This window comes from Rosa chinensis, chromosome 4 (assembly GCF_002994745.2).
Source record: "Rosa chinensis cultivar Old Blush chromosome 4, RchiOBHm-V2, whole genome shotgun sequence".
Lineage (NCBI taxonomy): Eukaryota > Viridiplantae > Streptophyta > Magnoliopsida > Rosales > Rosaceae > Rosa > Rosa chinensis.
The window spans coordinates 30,185,419-30,202,902 of NC_037091.1; the positions used below are offsets into that span (position 1 = coordinate 30,185,419).

Consider the following 17,484-nt stretch of genomic DNA (forward strand, 5'->3'; position numbering starts at 1 on the left):
GCTAAATTTATCAAGTTGAAGGTCCATATGTTCAATAGTTAGAGGCACATATGTGCATGTACCTGAAAATAAAAAGGAAAAGACACAGAAAAACTGAATTGACAAATAATTAAAATAAGGAAATGATTGTGGAAATATGCAAAAGGAAGTGAAATAAACCATATTGGTAATTTCAAATGCATCAGAGTTTACAAAAACTAAATAAAAAGCCAGCTCAATGTCTAAAGTAGAGACTCAAATCAAGAACTGAACAAATGCAACTAAAGCATGGATAGAAAGATTCGCAATGCAAATGCATAACACAACCTTTGTCAATTACATATCATTATATTGCCACTTAATCTTATGTGTAGTCATCTCACTAGCAACATGGACCATCGTCTTTATCATTTTACTTTTAGGTACAGAGGTTCTTAACCTATGAAAATCAATTATTTCAATGTTGGTTTTTGGTGTACAACCTCAAGATGTCTTCATTTTTTAACTGCTGAAGGTTTTGTTTTATCATACCAATGAAAGTTGAGAAAGGAAGAGCTGTACTACAAAATCAAACAAAGGACAATCTTACTCTAAGTTGAAGAAGAAACTGACGACGGAAGACAAAATGAATAAGGAAAGCAAGCAAGTTGAACAAGATTTTGATTCAGAGGAAGACTTTGATATGCTAGATATAGACGCATTAGATGGTTCTACCAATTTAAGAAGGACTGTAAGTATGCTGGGAGGTGGGATATTTGAAGAGAAAAAGGAGAAGACCATGGAAGATTTTGTTCAGAGGCTAGCTTTCCCAATTCTCAGGGCCATCTGATCATAAGAAAAAAAAAATCAACTTAAACAAACCAATTGTTGAAGCACAAACTGCAGAAGAAGTATTGGAGGTTACTGCTGAGACAATCATGGCTGTGGGGAAAGGCTTGAGTCCTTGACCCCTCTCTCCTTTGAACATTGCCATTGCTCTTCATCGAGTTGCTAAGAATATGGAGAAAGTTTCGATGCTAGAGACACGTAGGCTAGCTTTTGTTGATCATGATCTTTGAGCATAAAATGTAGATATGAAGGGCAAAAAATGCTAGAGAAAGGTTAGATCACTTTGTTGAGCATGATCTTTTAGCATGGTAGTTAATTAATTAAGTATGTTACCAAAGTGTAGATTACTATTACTACTGTGTGAGGAAATAAATGCATATACATGTACATTAGCCTAGATATCTTTAATAATTAGAGAGCATTCTAATGATTACATAAAATGCAGACATGAACAGTAAAAAAAATCATACTTATTTTTCCTAAGTATCAAAGTGAATGTATAAAGTTTATGAAGTTAATAAAAAAGGTTAAATACTGTTTACTCCCTGAACTTTCAGGGAAAAAACAGTTCGGTCCCTGCCTTTTCAATTTCACACGTTTACTCTCTCATCTCTCAATTTTGGACCAATAGGTCCAATTTGTTATTCTCCGACCAAAAATATCTATTCTACCCTCAAATTTTTTAATTAATTAATTAATTTTTTTTGAAAAGATTTTTTTCTCTTTTGTTTTTTTTTTCTTTTTTCTTTTTTTGATTGAGCACATGAAGAGAGGTTTTGTGTTTCGGATTGATTTGGTCGCTTTAGAAATTTTGATGTTGAAGGAGAAGAGAGATGGAAGAAGAAGAGATAAACAGAAAAGGAAAAAAAAAGATAAAAAAAATAAATTAAGAAAAAGAAAAAAGATGAACTGAGGGTATAATAGACATTTTAATAGAGTTTTTTGACGGAATGGACCTATTGGTTCAAAATTGAGAGATGAGGGAGTAAACGTGTGAAACTAAAAAGGCAGGAACTGAACTGTTTTTTCCCTGAAAGTTCGAGGAGTAAATAGTATTTAACAAAAATGTAACAAAAGTAGGTTGTTACCGGTGGAGTTGGAGGACAACCACTTATAACCTGCAAGAATGAAAGAAATACAATAAAAAAAATTATCAGTAACCATCAGAGAGCATTGGATTCTCTAATCAGAAAAGTCAATTTTTATTAGAATCTCTATCAAAACTTGATTTTAAAGTTAGTGAAGTGCATGGAATACTTATGAGGAATCATTAGAATTGATCTGTCCTTCTGGGCAGATTTTTATTGTGGATTTGTGGGTCTTTAAATAATTTAGAGCAGCAGGTCACGTTCTTAGAGAGAGAGAGAAAGAAAACTAAAAACCCAGAAAGCCAAAATTAACCAAGCAAAACCGCAATAAGGCTCTCTTTTTCATATATACATAACTCAACCTCTCTCTCACTCTCACTGTCCCTATATCTTCATTCACTATGTGATGTGGAAATTAATCTCCTAATTTTGTTCTTGACATGATCGCGTACTTTTAAAGCCTCAAGACATAAACAAGGATTCAAAGTAGGGTACTATAGTTTCAATTACAAACCAAACACAATTGATACACTCCATAGTTTCCATCATGGACAAAACCCATGCGATAAAATTTCAATGTCTTGAACTGCTTAAAAATTTTACCTTATTTATTCCAGCAATCAAATCATCTCGATTGTCTTATAAAGGTTCCTTCACATCTAGAAGAAAAAATTAAGATTAACCTAAAGCCACCAACATACTCTAGTACTACTGGAAATAATAAAAAAAAAAAAACCAAAAGCGTCAAACAAAGTTGATATCAGGCCAGAGTAATCTACCCATCTACCCATTTTAACTAATTAGCAGCACAAAAATACACTTCCTCAAGATCAAACAAAGCATGATTTTCCCAACATGGTCTTCATTTTGAGCATTAATTTAGCCCCCTATGAAGAACCCTTTTTGGACTTTGCCTTCAGAAAGTGTAAGGACGATGTCAAGGTTACAACAAACAATAGATCATAAATTTCAGGGGAACCCAAGAATTTAACTCATCACTGAAACCCCAAATCAGTCATGCACAAAGAAGGGAATCGAATTTGACAAACGCTAAATCTTTCAAACCGAATCGAATTTGACAAAAACCCAACAAAGAAACCCTAAATCGAAGAAAAACTGACACAATCATGACATGCAGAATTGATTGAGATGCAGCATCAATATCAGAACTAAAATTGCCCCCAAATCAGTTGAAGCTGATGGAGTCTGAGTCGGTTGCGCAATTCTTAGCCAACAGCGTAGCAGGTGGAATCTGGGTCGTAGATGCTAACAAACAGCAGCACTTCCTTCGCCATCTCTCTCTCTCCACCTCTCTGTGGAGTGAAGTAGCAAACACACGATAGCACGGAGCAGTACGCCAGGTGTCGAGGTAAGAAATAGCAGGTAGGGGCAAAATCATCTTTTCATCCATGACCGGCTCAGCTGGAGCCGTCACCGTTCATAGGCATTAATTTAGCCCCCTGAAGAACCCTTTTTGGACTTTGCCTTCAGAAAGTGTAAGGACGATGTCATGGTCACAACAAACAATAGATCATAAATTCCAGGGGAACCAAAGATTTTAACTCATCACCGAAACCCCAAATCAGTCATGAACAAAGAAGGGAATCGAATTTGACAAACGCTAAATCTTTCAAACCGAATCGAATTTGACAAAAACCCAACAAAGAAACCCTAAATCGAAGAAAAACTGACACAATCATGACATGCAGAATTGATTGAGATGCAGCGTCAATATCAGAACCAAAATTACCCCCAAATCAGTTGAAGCTGATGGAGTGTCTGAGTCGGTTGCGCAATTCTCAGCCAACAGCGTAGCAGGTGGAATCTGAGTCGTAGATGCTAACAAACAGCAGCACTTCCTTCGCCATCTCTCTCTCTCTCCACCTCTCTGTGGAGTGAAGTAGTAAAGACACGATAGCACGGAGCAATACGCCAGGTGTCGAGGCAAGAAACAGCAGGTAGGGGCAAAATTGTCTTTTCATCCATGACCGACTTGGCTGGAGCTGTCATTGTATATAGTAAATTTTGACAATATATTAAGCCATGAGATAAATATTCTTCTCAAAAAAAAAAAAAAAAAAGAAGAAGAGCCAAGTGAGAAATATGTGAAAATATAATGGCAGGAAGACCATCTTTGCCAGTTTGCCTTTTAAAATCATAACCCGAAGGATCTCTCGGGTCGGGTATTGAATGGAATTAACAAAAAGGTCGGTTTCAGATTGGAATAGTCTCCGCTCCATCTCTCTCCTTGCTCAAGCTGAAGAAGCAGAGCTAGGGTTTTCTCCCACTGACTAGTATCGGATTCTCCTCCTCTTTCCCTTATTTCTCACCTTAATTGCGAAATCTGAGATTGAAGCACCACAGAGAGAGAGCATAGCTATTCAAAAAGATTTACACTTTGTTGTTCTTCTGCTTGCATTTCAGAACCACCACACCACTGGGATTGAGACTTGGTTCAGGTATCCCCTGCAACTTTCTTTCTTCGCGTTTCTTCTGTTTCGGGTATCCAATGTCATTTTTTGCGTTTCAGAGACGTCAATTGGGCAACAAGTGAGGTAGAAGAAGGGGGGAAATGGCAATAGCAGCCCCTGGGCAGCTCAACCTCAACGAAGTCCCTTCATGGGGATCCAGAGGCGTCGACTGCTTCGAGAAATTGGAACAGATTGGCGAGGGTACCTATGGGTGAGTTCAATTTCCTGCATTGCACTCAACTCTAGTATTTTTGCTCTTTGAATTCTCGAGTTTCGCTTATAATTTGCTATCTTCTGCTACTACTGCGTGCTTTGTTGTTCCATTTTTTTTTCTTCCTGTTATGTTGCCCGACCGGGTTGATTCGCTTTCTATTTTTGTATTTAGTTAAAGGGCTCTTTTCTTTTAACAGCTCTGTCTAATCTCTGCTGTTGTGATTTCTAAAGTGTCTTAATGTTATGCACGTAGAAGAATCCACGAAACAATGAACTTTGTTGTATGTCAAATAAGCTGATTGCCTGGCCTAAACATTGGTTTGACATAATCATATGAACACCCTAACCCGTACACTTCCTTAACCTGACACTGTCTGGTTAGAATTTCTAGTTGTCTGAACGTATAACTTGAAGGTCATGAACCCCCCAAAGAACCTTGCCAAGAAATATACAGTGCAGGCGCAGAGATATGTGATGTTAAATATAGCGTCATTGTTATTGTGAAAGAGTAAATACGAAAGAACGAGAGGAAGTCATTTTCTTCTAGCAGAAATGAGGACAAAGAATAGAAGTGCTGTATGGATAAATTTGTTGAAAAATTTATATTTTGCATGCATTGTTTACGTGAGTTCTGCAGTAAATTTTGATACTGCAAGTCCTCTGATGGTACTACATTCTTGAGTTTGAAAAGTCATTAGCCCCTCCATTCCCCTTGCAAGTCTCAGTTGATTGAGCTGCTTGTTCACGACGAACTGTTTTTGATGGTGTTTTAAATATCATGTTGGCTATTGGTGCTCCAGTGACTTCATTAGTCTTAGTTTATATTTAATTATTGATTGACCTCTTTTATTACCTGACATTTTCAAATGCATGCAATATATTTAGCCCTCTTTGAGATTAGGAGGATATCTCTTCATCTTCCTTTTTTTTTTTTTTTTCCCTTCTTCTTCTGTATATTTGTCCTTATGGAACTGATCCATGAATGCAGACAAGTTTACATGGCTAAAGAAATAAAGACAGGTGAAATTGTAGCTTTGAAGAAAATACGGATGGACAATGAGAGAGAGGGGGTATGCCATTCTTGTTTGTTCTATTTAGCTAGTAGGAGTCATCTTGTTTGATTAGTGCTGCTAGCCCTTCACTTACAGCTTACTATTTTAATTTCTTCTAAAGTACTGGGTTTCCAGTACTCCGCCCAAATATACTCGATTAAGAAAGATGCCATCAATATGTGATTGATAATCAAATATGCAACCTTTTTTAAATGTTTTTGTCCAGTTCCCCATAACTGCCATACGGGAAATCAAAATTCTAAAGAAGCTGCACCATGACAATGTGATCAAGTTGAAAGAGATTGTGACATCTCCAGGTAGTGTAGACTTGTAATAGTATTAGTTATAAGTAGTAATACTTATTTGTGTGCATGCAACTATAGACATGCGTTTGTAACGTGCTTTTTGTTCCCAGAGATAGTTTTATTCATTGTCAAGTTTCACACTGCTATCTGTAATTCTGGTGTTTTGCAGGGCCAGAGAAGGATGAGCAAGGCAGGCCAGGCAAGAAACCTTTTTGTGTGTTCAGTTTTAGCATATTCTGATTATCAACATTTTCTTGGTTAGAGCTGGTCATGCACCATCTTTTTTTTATTTAGAATTACAAGAAAAAGAAAGTCATTATGGTTTTGGTTGACTAGAGCTAACTTGATCAACCAAAGTTTTTCATATTGGTTTTATCTTATCTGATATCAGCAAATTTCTAAATTAATCTGTTTTTCTTGGAGTTGCAGATGGTAACAAGTATAAGGGGGGAATCTATATGGTCTTTGAATACATGGACCATGATCTGACAGGTCTAGCTGATCGACCTGGGATGAGATTTTCAGTCCCCCAGATTAAGGTATCACAAATAGCAGGATTTCTTAGTGTACTTAGTAAGAAACTACATTGGTATTTGAAGCACCTTCCTTCCTTTTTTTCCCCTCTGTCTAACAGTGCTACATGAGACAACTATTGACGGGGCTTCACTACTGTCATGTGAATCAAGTACTTCATCGGGATATTAAAGGTCTTTATACACACAAGTATATCATTACCATTTTTCGGTATTGATATTATGAGGCCTACCTTATGTTCTATATTTGTTCCACAGGCTCTAATCTTCTCATAGACAATGAAGGAAATCTGAAGCTTGCAGATTTTGGGCTTGCTCGTTCCTTTTCAAATGATCACAATGCCAATCTCACAAATCGTGTCATTACTCTTTGGTATAGGTGAGCATTTAATGCCATGAGTGGAGGCTCTTCTGTAACTGTCTAGGTTGCTCTTTTCTTCCATGAAACTTGCAAGATTTCCTACAAAGAGCGCTGGGGGTGGGGTTGGATTGGTTTTGTATGTGTAACTGTGATCATCTTTTGTCGCATCGATACTCTTTTTTGGTGGAATTGGTCTTGTTTTCTAGTGGTCTGGTGTTGTTTAGTTGTTATTCTGTTGCCCTTCATCTTGAGTGTTTGATGTTCTTTAAGCATTTGATGATGCAATGTGAAGGAGAGGAATGATATCATCTGCAGTTGAAGTCGTTTTTTTATTTTTTTATGTTTCTTTATGGAAGGATGTTAGTTTTTGGTTGCCCTCCAGCTTCTTTATTAAGGGTTTTTGGTTTATGTAGGTTTTTTTAATCTGCTTTTTGTTCCCACTTTCATCATAACAAGAAGCACATTTCTCTCTCAATAACTTTTTTGTAGTAAACAAGTTCTGATTGCCTTCATTTGAACAGACCTCCAGAGTTACTTCTTGGGGCCACCAAGTACGGTCCAGCTGTTGATATGTGGTCTGTTGGATGTATATTTGCTGAGCTTCTACACGGCAAGCCAATTTTCCCTGGTAAAGATGAGGTAAATCATAAATAACATTCTCCGGTATAACTTATAAGGTGGTTTAACTTGTTTTGATTTTTGGGCTAATATTTTGCCACATGGATTGAATGAGTTTGTAGAAAATATATGTTAATATCCAAGAATCTGTAAGGCAAAAGCAATGCGAGTATGATTTTGAGGTTTTTTTTTTTTTTGGTATTTATTTAGTCACAAAAAAATTGAAGAGTAAGGAATTCCTCATGATGTGATGCTACAATAATTTCTGATCAGGAAATGTGTCCAACAGATTTGCAATATAGATGAGTTTGAAAGTTAGTTGTTGATAATAACTCACGAAGATAGATTTGCATTAACACCATGGAGCTTATTACAAGTTCATTTGACAAGGAAAGGGCTAAAACTCTTTTAGTAATTTTGTTAGCCTTTTGGTAGATTTCTACTGTAATGCTATAGTGGGTGGTGTACAACCTGGTAGACATTGTAGATTTTTGTGGTATATTATTTTAAATGTTCTTTTTTCTTAAGAAATAATATATTCAGAAGAAGAAGATCTAGTACGTGCAAAGGCTGGTGATAGTACTCATAGCTGAGACACGGAATTACATGACACCACATTGAGATTTATCCAGCATAAAATAATTCAAATTCCTTTTGCAGTTTTACGGTATTGTTTGTTTTATCTCCTTGCTATGAATTTATGGAGAGTTATACAAAACAAGCTTTTTTTCCTTCTTCATTTTGTTCTATCATTTGGTATACTATTTAAAGCACTACAGCAGCAAATCTAGTAAATCAGTGGTGTAATTCTAGTTGAAAAGCATTTGGTCCACTAATGAGTATTTCTATTTTTCAAACTGTGCCCTGCAACAGTTTGCTGCAAATTAAGTTTTGGTTGTGGTTCTTTGTGTCTGCAGTCCCAGGTAATTGATGGAAAACGTATACATCCTAACTTCATTTACGATGTTAGACAGAACAGATGCATATTATTAGGTCTGGATGAAAGATATGTCCTAGATTGAACTGTTTTGTCAATTCTCTTTGGTTTTGAAGAAGTCATATGGGGCATATGTTGTTAAACACATAAGTAATAAAGTGTTCCTATGGATACTATTGTAGTGGCGACAATGAAATTGTCTTTGGATTCCATTATTGCAGCCAGAGCAATTAAACAAAATTTTTGAGCTGTGTGGAGCTCCAGATGAGGTCAACTGGCCTGGAGTTACAAAGATTCCTTGGTATAACAACTTCAAGCCAACAAGGCCTATGAAGAGACGCCTCAGGGAGGTTTTCAGACAGTGAGTATCTCCAATGCTATTGTTGTGTTCATATGTTCTATTATCAGCACGATACGTCAAGCCCAAGCGCTGTATCTTAGCTTACATCTTTCTTTGCTTTATAGTTTTGACCGCCATGCGTTGGAGTTGTTGGAGAGGATGCTCACGCTTGATCCTTCTCAGGTAAATGCTTTGAGATGTTTATTTGCAAAATGATTTTTGGCTTTGTTTCTCGTTTTTAATGGTCCCTGGCATTTTACTAGCATTATGTGGGATTGTGTAAAACGTATGTAAATTGTTCTTTGTTATGCCTTATGATGTAAATTCTTGCTGTTTGCTTCTGTTGCAATTTTCAGCATTGTACTAGCATTATGTGAGGTAGATTGTTTGATTGTAAATATTTCTAGATGATTTTGAGTATTCACCTCGACAGAAGCTTCAGTTCATTCATAGGTAAATAGGTAAAAAATAAATTTGCTTTTGGTATTTAGTTTTCTTGGTGACTTAAAAAACATAAATTTGCTTTAGGCATTTAGTTCAATCGTTATCATTGTGATAATCTTTTATCTGGCCGTCTAATCATAGACCTTGTGGGATAACAGGGTCCACATGGTCCATGAACAAAGGTGGAATTAAGTGAAGTTATGTCTTAAGCCATAGATTAGATAGCATATAGCCTCCAGATAGGTTCAAATCTTATTCTTACAGAGAAAAAGTTGTTGTTAATCTTACTAGGAATGAAGCAGTGAAACTTAACCAAATTTTGGAGTTAAACCAATTAAGCGTTACTTAGATTATATTAAACAATAACTAGTTATGTGTTTTATGACATTAAGTCTATATTTTGGGCTGAATGGTGTTATTATTGTCAAGGACTCAAGGCATAGCCTTTTTATCATTTACTTAAGTAACATGTATACCTTTTTGCTATAAATGTCAACAATTTTGGTATGCACGGCTTAGAAAACAAAACAGATTGAGATTCTGCCTTAAATGTGATATTGGAATATGAAACACCGAAAAAATATAGATTTCTATATTTTTTTTTGGGCTGAAAGGCCTTATTATTGTCAAGGCATAGCCTTTTTATCATTTACTTAAGTAACATGTATACCTTTTTGTTATAAAACGTCAACAATTTCAGTAGAAACTCTCTAGGCACGGTCTAGAAAATGAAACAAAAAAGTTAAATCAGTATGCAACCAATTGTTGCTTCCATGAATTTCACCATGGTATCTGACAAGCTTGAGTGGTCATGTCTTGCATTACATTTGCATGCATTTTCAGATATGTGTTTCTGGAATTATATCATTTACCAGAGTCCTCTGTTGTAATCTATTTTGTTATTTCGTGGAATAAGAAAATGTGATGGTGAACTTGTATGATTAGTATTCTTGTAATTAGGCTGGGTACTAACATACTGTTTATCATTATCTTGTGATTAATAATAGAGAATATCTGCTAAGGACGCTTTAGATGCTGAGTATTTTTGGACTGATCCATTACCGTGTGATCCCAAGAGGTTGGTTCTTTCTACTTGCCTAATAGTATATTACTTCACTTATTTTACTCTCTTTCTTAAAAAAGAACTTTATTCCTGCACATATCGTGTTTGTTTAACCAAATCGTTTATTCTACCGTGGCTCAGTCTACCTAAATATGAATCATCACATGAGTTCCAAACAAAGAAGAAGCGTCAGCAACAACGGCAACATGAAGAAAATGCAAAACGTCAGAAACTGCAACACCCACAGCAACATCGCATTCCACCCAATCAGCAATCTGGACAAGCACATGCCCAAATACGGCCTGGACCTAACCAGCCCATTCATGGTACCCAGCCCGTGGTTGCTGGAGGGCCTAGCCACCATTACGCAAAGCCTCGTGGGCCCTCTGGAGGGGCAAACAGATATCCACCTGGTGGAAATCCTGGTGGGGGATACAGCCACCCTAATCGGGGTGGTCAAGGTGGTGGAGGTGGCTACGGCAGTGGCCCATATCCTGCACAAGGACGGGGTGGTGCACCATTTGGTTCTAGTGGTCTGCCTGGTGCTGGTCCCCGGGGTGGAGGCAGTGGATACGGAGTTGGAGGTCCAAACTATCCTCAAAATGGTCCATATGGTGGTTCTGGTTCTGGTCGGGGGTCAAACATGATGGGTGGAAACCGCAATCAACAGTATGGTTGGCAGCCGTAACTGTTGCTGTGGTTATTAGATGTTGTGGTATCGTGACATTAACCCTCGGTACAAGGGATGTGAGCCAGAATGGTTTAGAAAATGTTATTTACAGATGTGGGAGAGAAGTGTTGTCCAACTGTTATATGATTGCCACAAGATACGACCGATTTATATGTAAAATATATTTAAAGTCAGAGTTTATCTACTTTTTACCTGGAATCAGGTTCTCTTATTGAGTATGGAAATATACAAAGTGCTCGAAGGGGGAATGTTATGAATTCTGTTGATTGGTATATCCTTAGAGTTAGGCGATTATGCTGGAGGGCTCATGTTTGAATTGTCGTAAGATTGTGTTTTTTTTTTTTGAAACGGTCGTAAGATTGTGCTTTTAATTTTTATCTGATTTGCGGCTGTGAAATACAGTGTCAACTCTGGTGACGAGTTTTTGGATCTTGAGGTGCTGATGAGAAAATTTGTTACTTGTATTTATTGAATAAGTGAGCCAAGTATTCACTTGAGGTGGTAACTAGGTGAAGTCAAGGTCCTCGTTAGAGTAAAATAAGTGCTCATTTGAATAATTAAGTTTTAAAACTAGTAATTGTATGTATGTCTTTGTAGATTTCCATGTATGTTATGTTATTGTGGGTATATTTTATTGTTCTTTTTTATTTTATCAAACTAGAGTAAGCCAATTACGATCGGCAGAAATCTTTGTGAAGAGTATACTTTCCTCTTTTTCCGTCGTATTTGGTTGATCTTTGCCGGTACTCTCTCTTGTTGTTTTACATTTGTTTATGAATCCAACAGAGGGAGAAGTTTCCACGTTTGTGCATGGGTATTTGATTGGCTAGCTTTTGACAGACTGCCGGATCGGGTCTCTACCCGGACCCGATGTGAGGGGATTATGAATACCCTCTACAGACTTACAGGTCTAAGAAAAAGGATTATGTTGCAATTTTGTAGTTACATAATGCATGTTATGAATTAGAAGAGCAAAGTGGGTGTCGTGGGATGTGACATTTCGTGTACCAAGTACTCTAGCGATCGAAAGTATCCAAAATTGAAACTTGAGATTCTTTTATTTTGTGAATTGGAAATGTACTATTTCTTCGGGTCATTATGAATTATTTATGCTTGACCAAAACAAAAACACAATACGAGCCAACTGAGTAATGCCCTTGCTCTTCTCAATATCAGATGCCAACCCCATCCTAGTGGTTTGGAACTCGGCAATTCCGGCGTATCTCTCCCTGGTTACCTGTCAAAACCTTGATAGCACCCATTCTGCTCATTGAGTAAGCATATGACCTCCGAAAATCTTCAAAACCAGCAGCAAACTCATCGGTGATATCCTTGGTGTCTTCACCAAACAGTAGCTGCTGGTCGACTCCCAGCACAGCTTTCTTGGATAAAACTCTGGAGTAGTAGGATTGTGTAAAATTGTAATTGGCCCCAGATTGGGGGTTTAGGTACACCAGCGGGTCACTCTGTCCCTTTGTAGTTCTTGGTGGGCATAACTTCCTCATGGAGGATAAGAATGAGGGTTCCATGCTTGGGTCTGGCTTGTTTGTGCCATTAAAATTGTAGAGCCGATCCAAAATGAAGCTACAATGTGTTTTACCCATTGAATGTGAACCTGAACGTAAAACAGAAAACCTTAAATTTAAACCGGTGTTAACATACCATAGTCTTCTCCGTCAATTTGATATTTTACTCGTGTACGTTTGTTTGTTTTGTTTGATTTTACCAGTACGTAGTTGATTGCCAACACATGTTTTCAATTATAAGAACAAGGAATGACTAATTTTTTTGGCTAACAAGAACATGGAGTGGTTTAAAAAAAAAAAAGGTTGGGGTATTGGCTGAAGAAAAAGTTTTGCTCACCTAGTAGAGTAGTCATATCCAATACATTCAAGCCTCTGGATTTGAAGTAGTCAAGTGAAGCCTGCCATGAAATGGAGGGTGAGGGAAGGTCGACTGATGATCTGCTTGATGTTAGGCCGTCCCTTCGGCCTGTAAGAACAGGATAAGACGGTGCACCAGCCTGTAAGATGGATTGATGGAGTAATTAAATTTATGCGTAATTCCCAGAAATATTATAGAGTTCAATGCAAATTTGAATTAAAATGAAATGAAATTAGCAAGAGCTGGAGTACCAAATGAACAGCATCCCTGGTGGCAAGGTTGAGAATATCAGCACACGAGACGGCACCGGGGCAGTAATGTTCAAGAACTTTTTTGACTTTGTCGATGAAATAGAAACCTCCCAGTCCCCAATTCTGTGATGCTGTTTTCTCAGAGTTTGGACCATCCAGCAGTACTGATGCATCACAACCCTGCATTTAAATTTAACGTCATTGACTACAAATTCCAATCCTCTAATTGTTTATATGTATAAATTAATTGATAAATTATAAGCAAGCAGTATACACAGACATATATTTTAGTTATGCTCAGAAGCGGGAAGATAGAAGTGTGTGTTATTTATTAATAATGTTTGCAAATTTGAGTACCAGCTGTCGAAGACTACATGCAGCTTGGCAAGACTACACAATTTATGATGGGATGATGAACACTAAATATATAATTCGAGCAAAAGATGGAGAAAAGAAACAAACAGTTGATGGGTACGTACAGTTACGAAGCAGTCAGAGTAGAGCAACCGGAGAAGCTTAGCGGTGATGCTTTTATCCTGGTCCCAAAACTTCTTGACCTGGTGCTGGATGAAAGCTTCTGCATCGCGGCATGTGTTAGTGACTTTATAGTAATGCCAGGTCAACTTGTTTTGCTTTGGTGGTGGTGGTGGTGGTTTTGAAGAAGGAGCCAAGGTCGCCGACGAACACAGAGACACTAGAAGTGGAAGGACCACAAGAAACACAAATATTCTTTCGTTTCTTGTCATTTTCTTCTTCTCCTCCCACCAAGAACTTAGCTACTTACGCTGTGTGCTGCTATGTATCTAACACTAACAAGTATATACAACCCTTACGAGATAGCTTGTATATATATCAGATCAAAGAAGAACCGAAACCGACCTATGCTGCCATCCAATTAAGTATTGTTAATAAAGGCCGGCACAGTGTGAAAGGAGAGTTGGGGGAGGCACATGGCCAGTGGAATTTGCATTCATTCTACTCTACGCCATCGATATACTCTTTCTCAACTGGTGTGCTGTGCCCTAACCCAAATTCAAACTTAATCAATCGTAGTCAGCAAGGAATACGCAAGTCTGCATGGGTTTGTGAGCTAAGCAGCTGGCCTTCCTTCCTGGCCTTTATTGGGGGACACATTTTAGTCTTGCTATCACAAATTTTGTGATCCCATCAAAGCCTTTTACACGCCCCAAGTACATAATAAATTATAGGGGACACACCGCCCCAAGTTTCCATGCCCCAACCCAGAATTTGTTTTCTGTACGTATGCGATCTGGCCTTGAATGTGATGTGAAGTGAATGAGCACTATATTCTTGTTTTACTCAATCTCTGCCAACCAGACCGCATCAACTCGGACTGCCGCTGATAACCCACGTCTTGCTCTCTAGTGTCGGCTGTCTCGCCGACGACGTTGCTCTCTCTTACGTCTTCTCATATCCTAAAGGGAAGGAAAATAAGAGAGTGAAATAGAAAAGGGTTAAAAGAAGCTGCTAATTCGTAAAACTCTATCATCTTGATGTATGGCCCATCTTGAATTCTTGATATAAAAAATGCCAAGTTTTGTTAAAAAGACCTCACTAGCTAGCAATATTGAAACTCTTGTTTAAGAATAAGAGATTCGAGAGAAGATGTAGAGAGAATTATTGCATGTATTATTCATTGATAATAGGAGCCTTATATATAGGGATTATAAAGTACAATTTCTTGGAATAGAAAGATTTTTATTCTAATTTGAATTGGGAATTCTCTCATATTACAACTATAGAGCTAATCCTAGTTTGACAAGGCACACAAAAGTCAACATTCTTCAACATTCCCCCTTGTGCCGCTCAAACTTGGTAATGACACTTCAATCGTTGCCTCGTTAAAAACCTTGCTCGAGTAATAAAAACCCTGTGGGACAAAAACAACCTCGAGGAGGAGAAAAAGAGTACAACACGTCATTCACTCTTCGAGATCGAACATTTAGACATCATGCCTCCCCCTGATGTCGACATCTCCCCCTGATTGCTATATATAATCATGGGAGTTCGGATAATTTTCTCAATCTGATATTTTGAACATGTTTTTTGAAGGTGGATTTGGGTAACAACTTAGTGAATAAGTCCGCTACATCATCCTCTGATACGATTTGATTCACTTCAATCTTTAGAAGTGATTGTTGTTGCTGATTATAAAAGAATTTAGGCGATATATGTTTGGTGTTGTCGCTTTTGATGAAACCTAACTTCATTTGTTCAATACAGACTGCATTATCCTCATAAATGCATGTAGGTTCATCTATGGTAGACTTCAAACTACAAGTTTCTCAAATATGTCTGATTACAGACCTTAGCCATATGCACTCACGCACAGCTTCATGTAGAGCAATAATCTCTGCATGATTTGATGAAGTAGCAACAAGGGTCTATTTTGTAGACCTCTATGATATCATCGGTTTGGGAGCAACCTTTGTGAGAGTCAGAGAGGTACCATGCATAAGTAAAACTCATCAAAACATCACCATCATTTTGATAGAGTGGAGGGCGTAACGCTGACCACGCCGCCGCCGCCGGCAACATGGCCGGTCACACGGTCTTAGACTGCACCACTTGGGCCAATGAGGTCCAATCTCATTCTTCCGTCATTCCTTTCTCTCTGTAGGGATAAAATAAGCCCATATTGATCATACTTTTTAAGTATCAAAAGATTGCCTTTACACCAGTCCAATGGTGGCGTATTGATGCAGAGCTATGTCTAGCTAACAAGTTCACTGTGAATGAGATGTCCGGTCTTGTGCATTGAGCTAAATACAATAATGCACCTATTGCACTTAGATAGGGCATTTCAGCCTCTAAAATGTCTTCGTCCTCATGCTTTGGACTAAACGGATCTTTTCCAGGCTTAAGAATACGACCAATCATGGGAGTACTCACGGGCTTCACTTTATCTTCATTAAAGCACCTTAATATTTCTGAGCATATGCTGACTGATGGATCAATATCCCATCACTACGGTGCTCGAGTTCTAATTCGAGACAAAACTGTGTTTTCCCAAGATCTTTCATCTCAAATTCAGATTTCAAGTACTTAGCAGTTTCCTTTAACTCATCTAGAGTTTTAATTAGGCTCATGTCATCAATATAAACTGCTACAATCGCAAATCTAAAACTTGTCCTTTTAATGAACAGCGCATGGGCATATTTCATTGTTGACATATCCCTTCCCAATCAAGTAGTTACTTAGACAGTTATACCACATCCATCCGGATTGTTTCAATCTATATAGTGAGCATTTTAATCTTATTGAAAACGGGCTCTGTGGTTTAGAGCCACTTGATTTGGGTCATTGAAGTCCATCTGGAACCTTCATATATATCTCTGAATCTAGATCCCCATAGAGATATGCTGTAACCACATCCATAAGCTGCATGTCAAGTTTTTTAAAAACTGCCAAACTGACAAAGAAGAGGAACGTTATAACGTCCATTACGGGAGAATATGTCTCCTCGTACTCGATTTCAGGGTGTTGTGAGACACCTTGCGCAACAAGGCGGGCTTTATATCTAACAACCTCATTTTTCTCATTACACTTTCTAATAAAGACCCACTTATGGCCAACAAGCTTTACACTTGGAGGTGTCAGCGTTACTGGCTAGTGAATCCAATTCAGCTTGGATTGCATCTTTCTATTTAGTCCAATCCTCTCTTCGTTGACATTCTTCAACAGAGCGAGGTTCGATAACATCATACTCTATAATTTCTTTTGCAACAGAATATGCAAAGGCATCATCAATAGTAATAGAGTCTTTATTCAGTCTCATGTACACTAGTGTAATTCATTGAAATCTCTCTATTCTCTGAAATTGGTTCTGACATTGGAGCGTCCCCCAATGATGTCTTTTGGACGTAACCCTAATCCAGAATATTATGATGAGACAGATTATTAACGTCGATGATTAATGGATTATTTTGTGCCAAACTCGCTTTCTTTCTTGGGCGAGAATCCATCAAACCTATGGGCCTCCCGTGCTTTCTTGCGAGAGTAGGGCTTGAGCCATAACACCATCACCATGTGTGACGTTGGCGCCATGCCCAATCCTTCTTGGGGTGGCATCATGTCCCCTCTTTGTAGGGACATCAATCCTTACAGGCACAGTTGCAGAAAGTATATGTGATCTCGTTACTTTAGCGATATCAGTAAACATATCAGGCATCGAATCTGCTACGTCCTGAAGATCGAGAATTCTCCGCACTTCAATGTCAGACTATGTAGTTCGGGGATCAAGATGAGACAATTAAAATGGAGACAGACCACGACAATTCCGGTCGTTCCTGTTGAACATTTGTGTTCTTATCCCCTAAAGACGGGAAGATTGTCTCATCAAAGTGACAATCTGCAAATCTAGTGGTAAAGAGATCGCTTGTCAAGGGTTCTAAATAGCGGATAA

At 38.0% G+C, this 17,484-nt stretch overlaps 2 protein-coding genes across 2 annotated transcripts; one reads left to right on the top strand and one right to left on the bottom strand.

Annotated features, from left to right (window-relative positions):
- Nucleotides 1–4,071: 4,071 nt before the first annotated feature.
- On the top strand, nt 4,072–11,224 carry LOC112197968 (cyclin-dependent kinase C-2). The gene is made up of 13 exons (XM_024338954.2): nt 4,072–4,354; nt 4,426–4,577; nt 5,568–5,649; nt 5,858–5,948; nt 6,106–6,135; nt 6,366–6,475; nt 6,571–6,643; nt 6,728–6,848; nt 7,352–7,469; nt 8,607–8,746; nt 8,851–8,908; nt 10,177–10,247; nt 10,374–11,224. The coding sequence occupies exons 2-13, from the start codon at nt 4,468–4,470 to the stop codon at nt 10,918–10,920; spliced, it is 1,551 nt and encodes a 516-aa protein (XP_024194722.1). The 5' UTR covers nt 4,072–4,354; nt 4,426–4,467; the 3' UTR covers nt 10,921–11,224.
- Nucleotides 11,225–11,953: 729 nt separating this feature from the next.
- On the bottom strand, nt 11,954–13,971 carry LOC112200998 (probable peroxidase 26). Its single transcript, XM_024342002.2, has 4 exons — nt 13,538–13,971; nt 13,059–13,238; nt 12,787–12,946; nt 11,954–12,538 (listed from the first exon to the last, which is right to left on the bottom strand). The coding sequence occupies exons 1-4, from the start codon at nt 13,802–13,804 to the stop codon at nt 12,114–12,116; spliced, it is 1,032 nt and encodes a 343-aa protein (XP_024197770.1). The 5' UTR covers nt 13,805–13,971; the 3' UTR covers nt 11,954–12,113.
- Nucleotides 13,972–17,484: the final 3,513 nt, after the last annotated feature.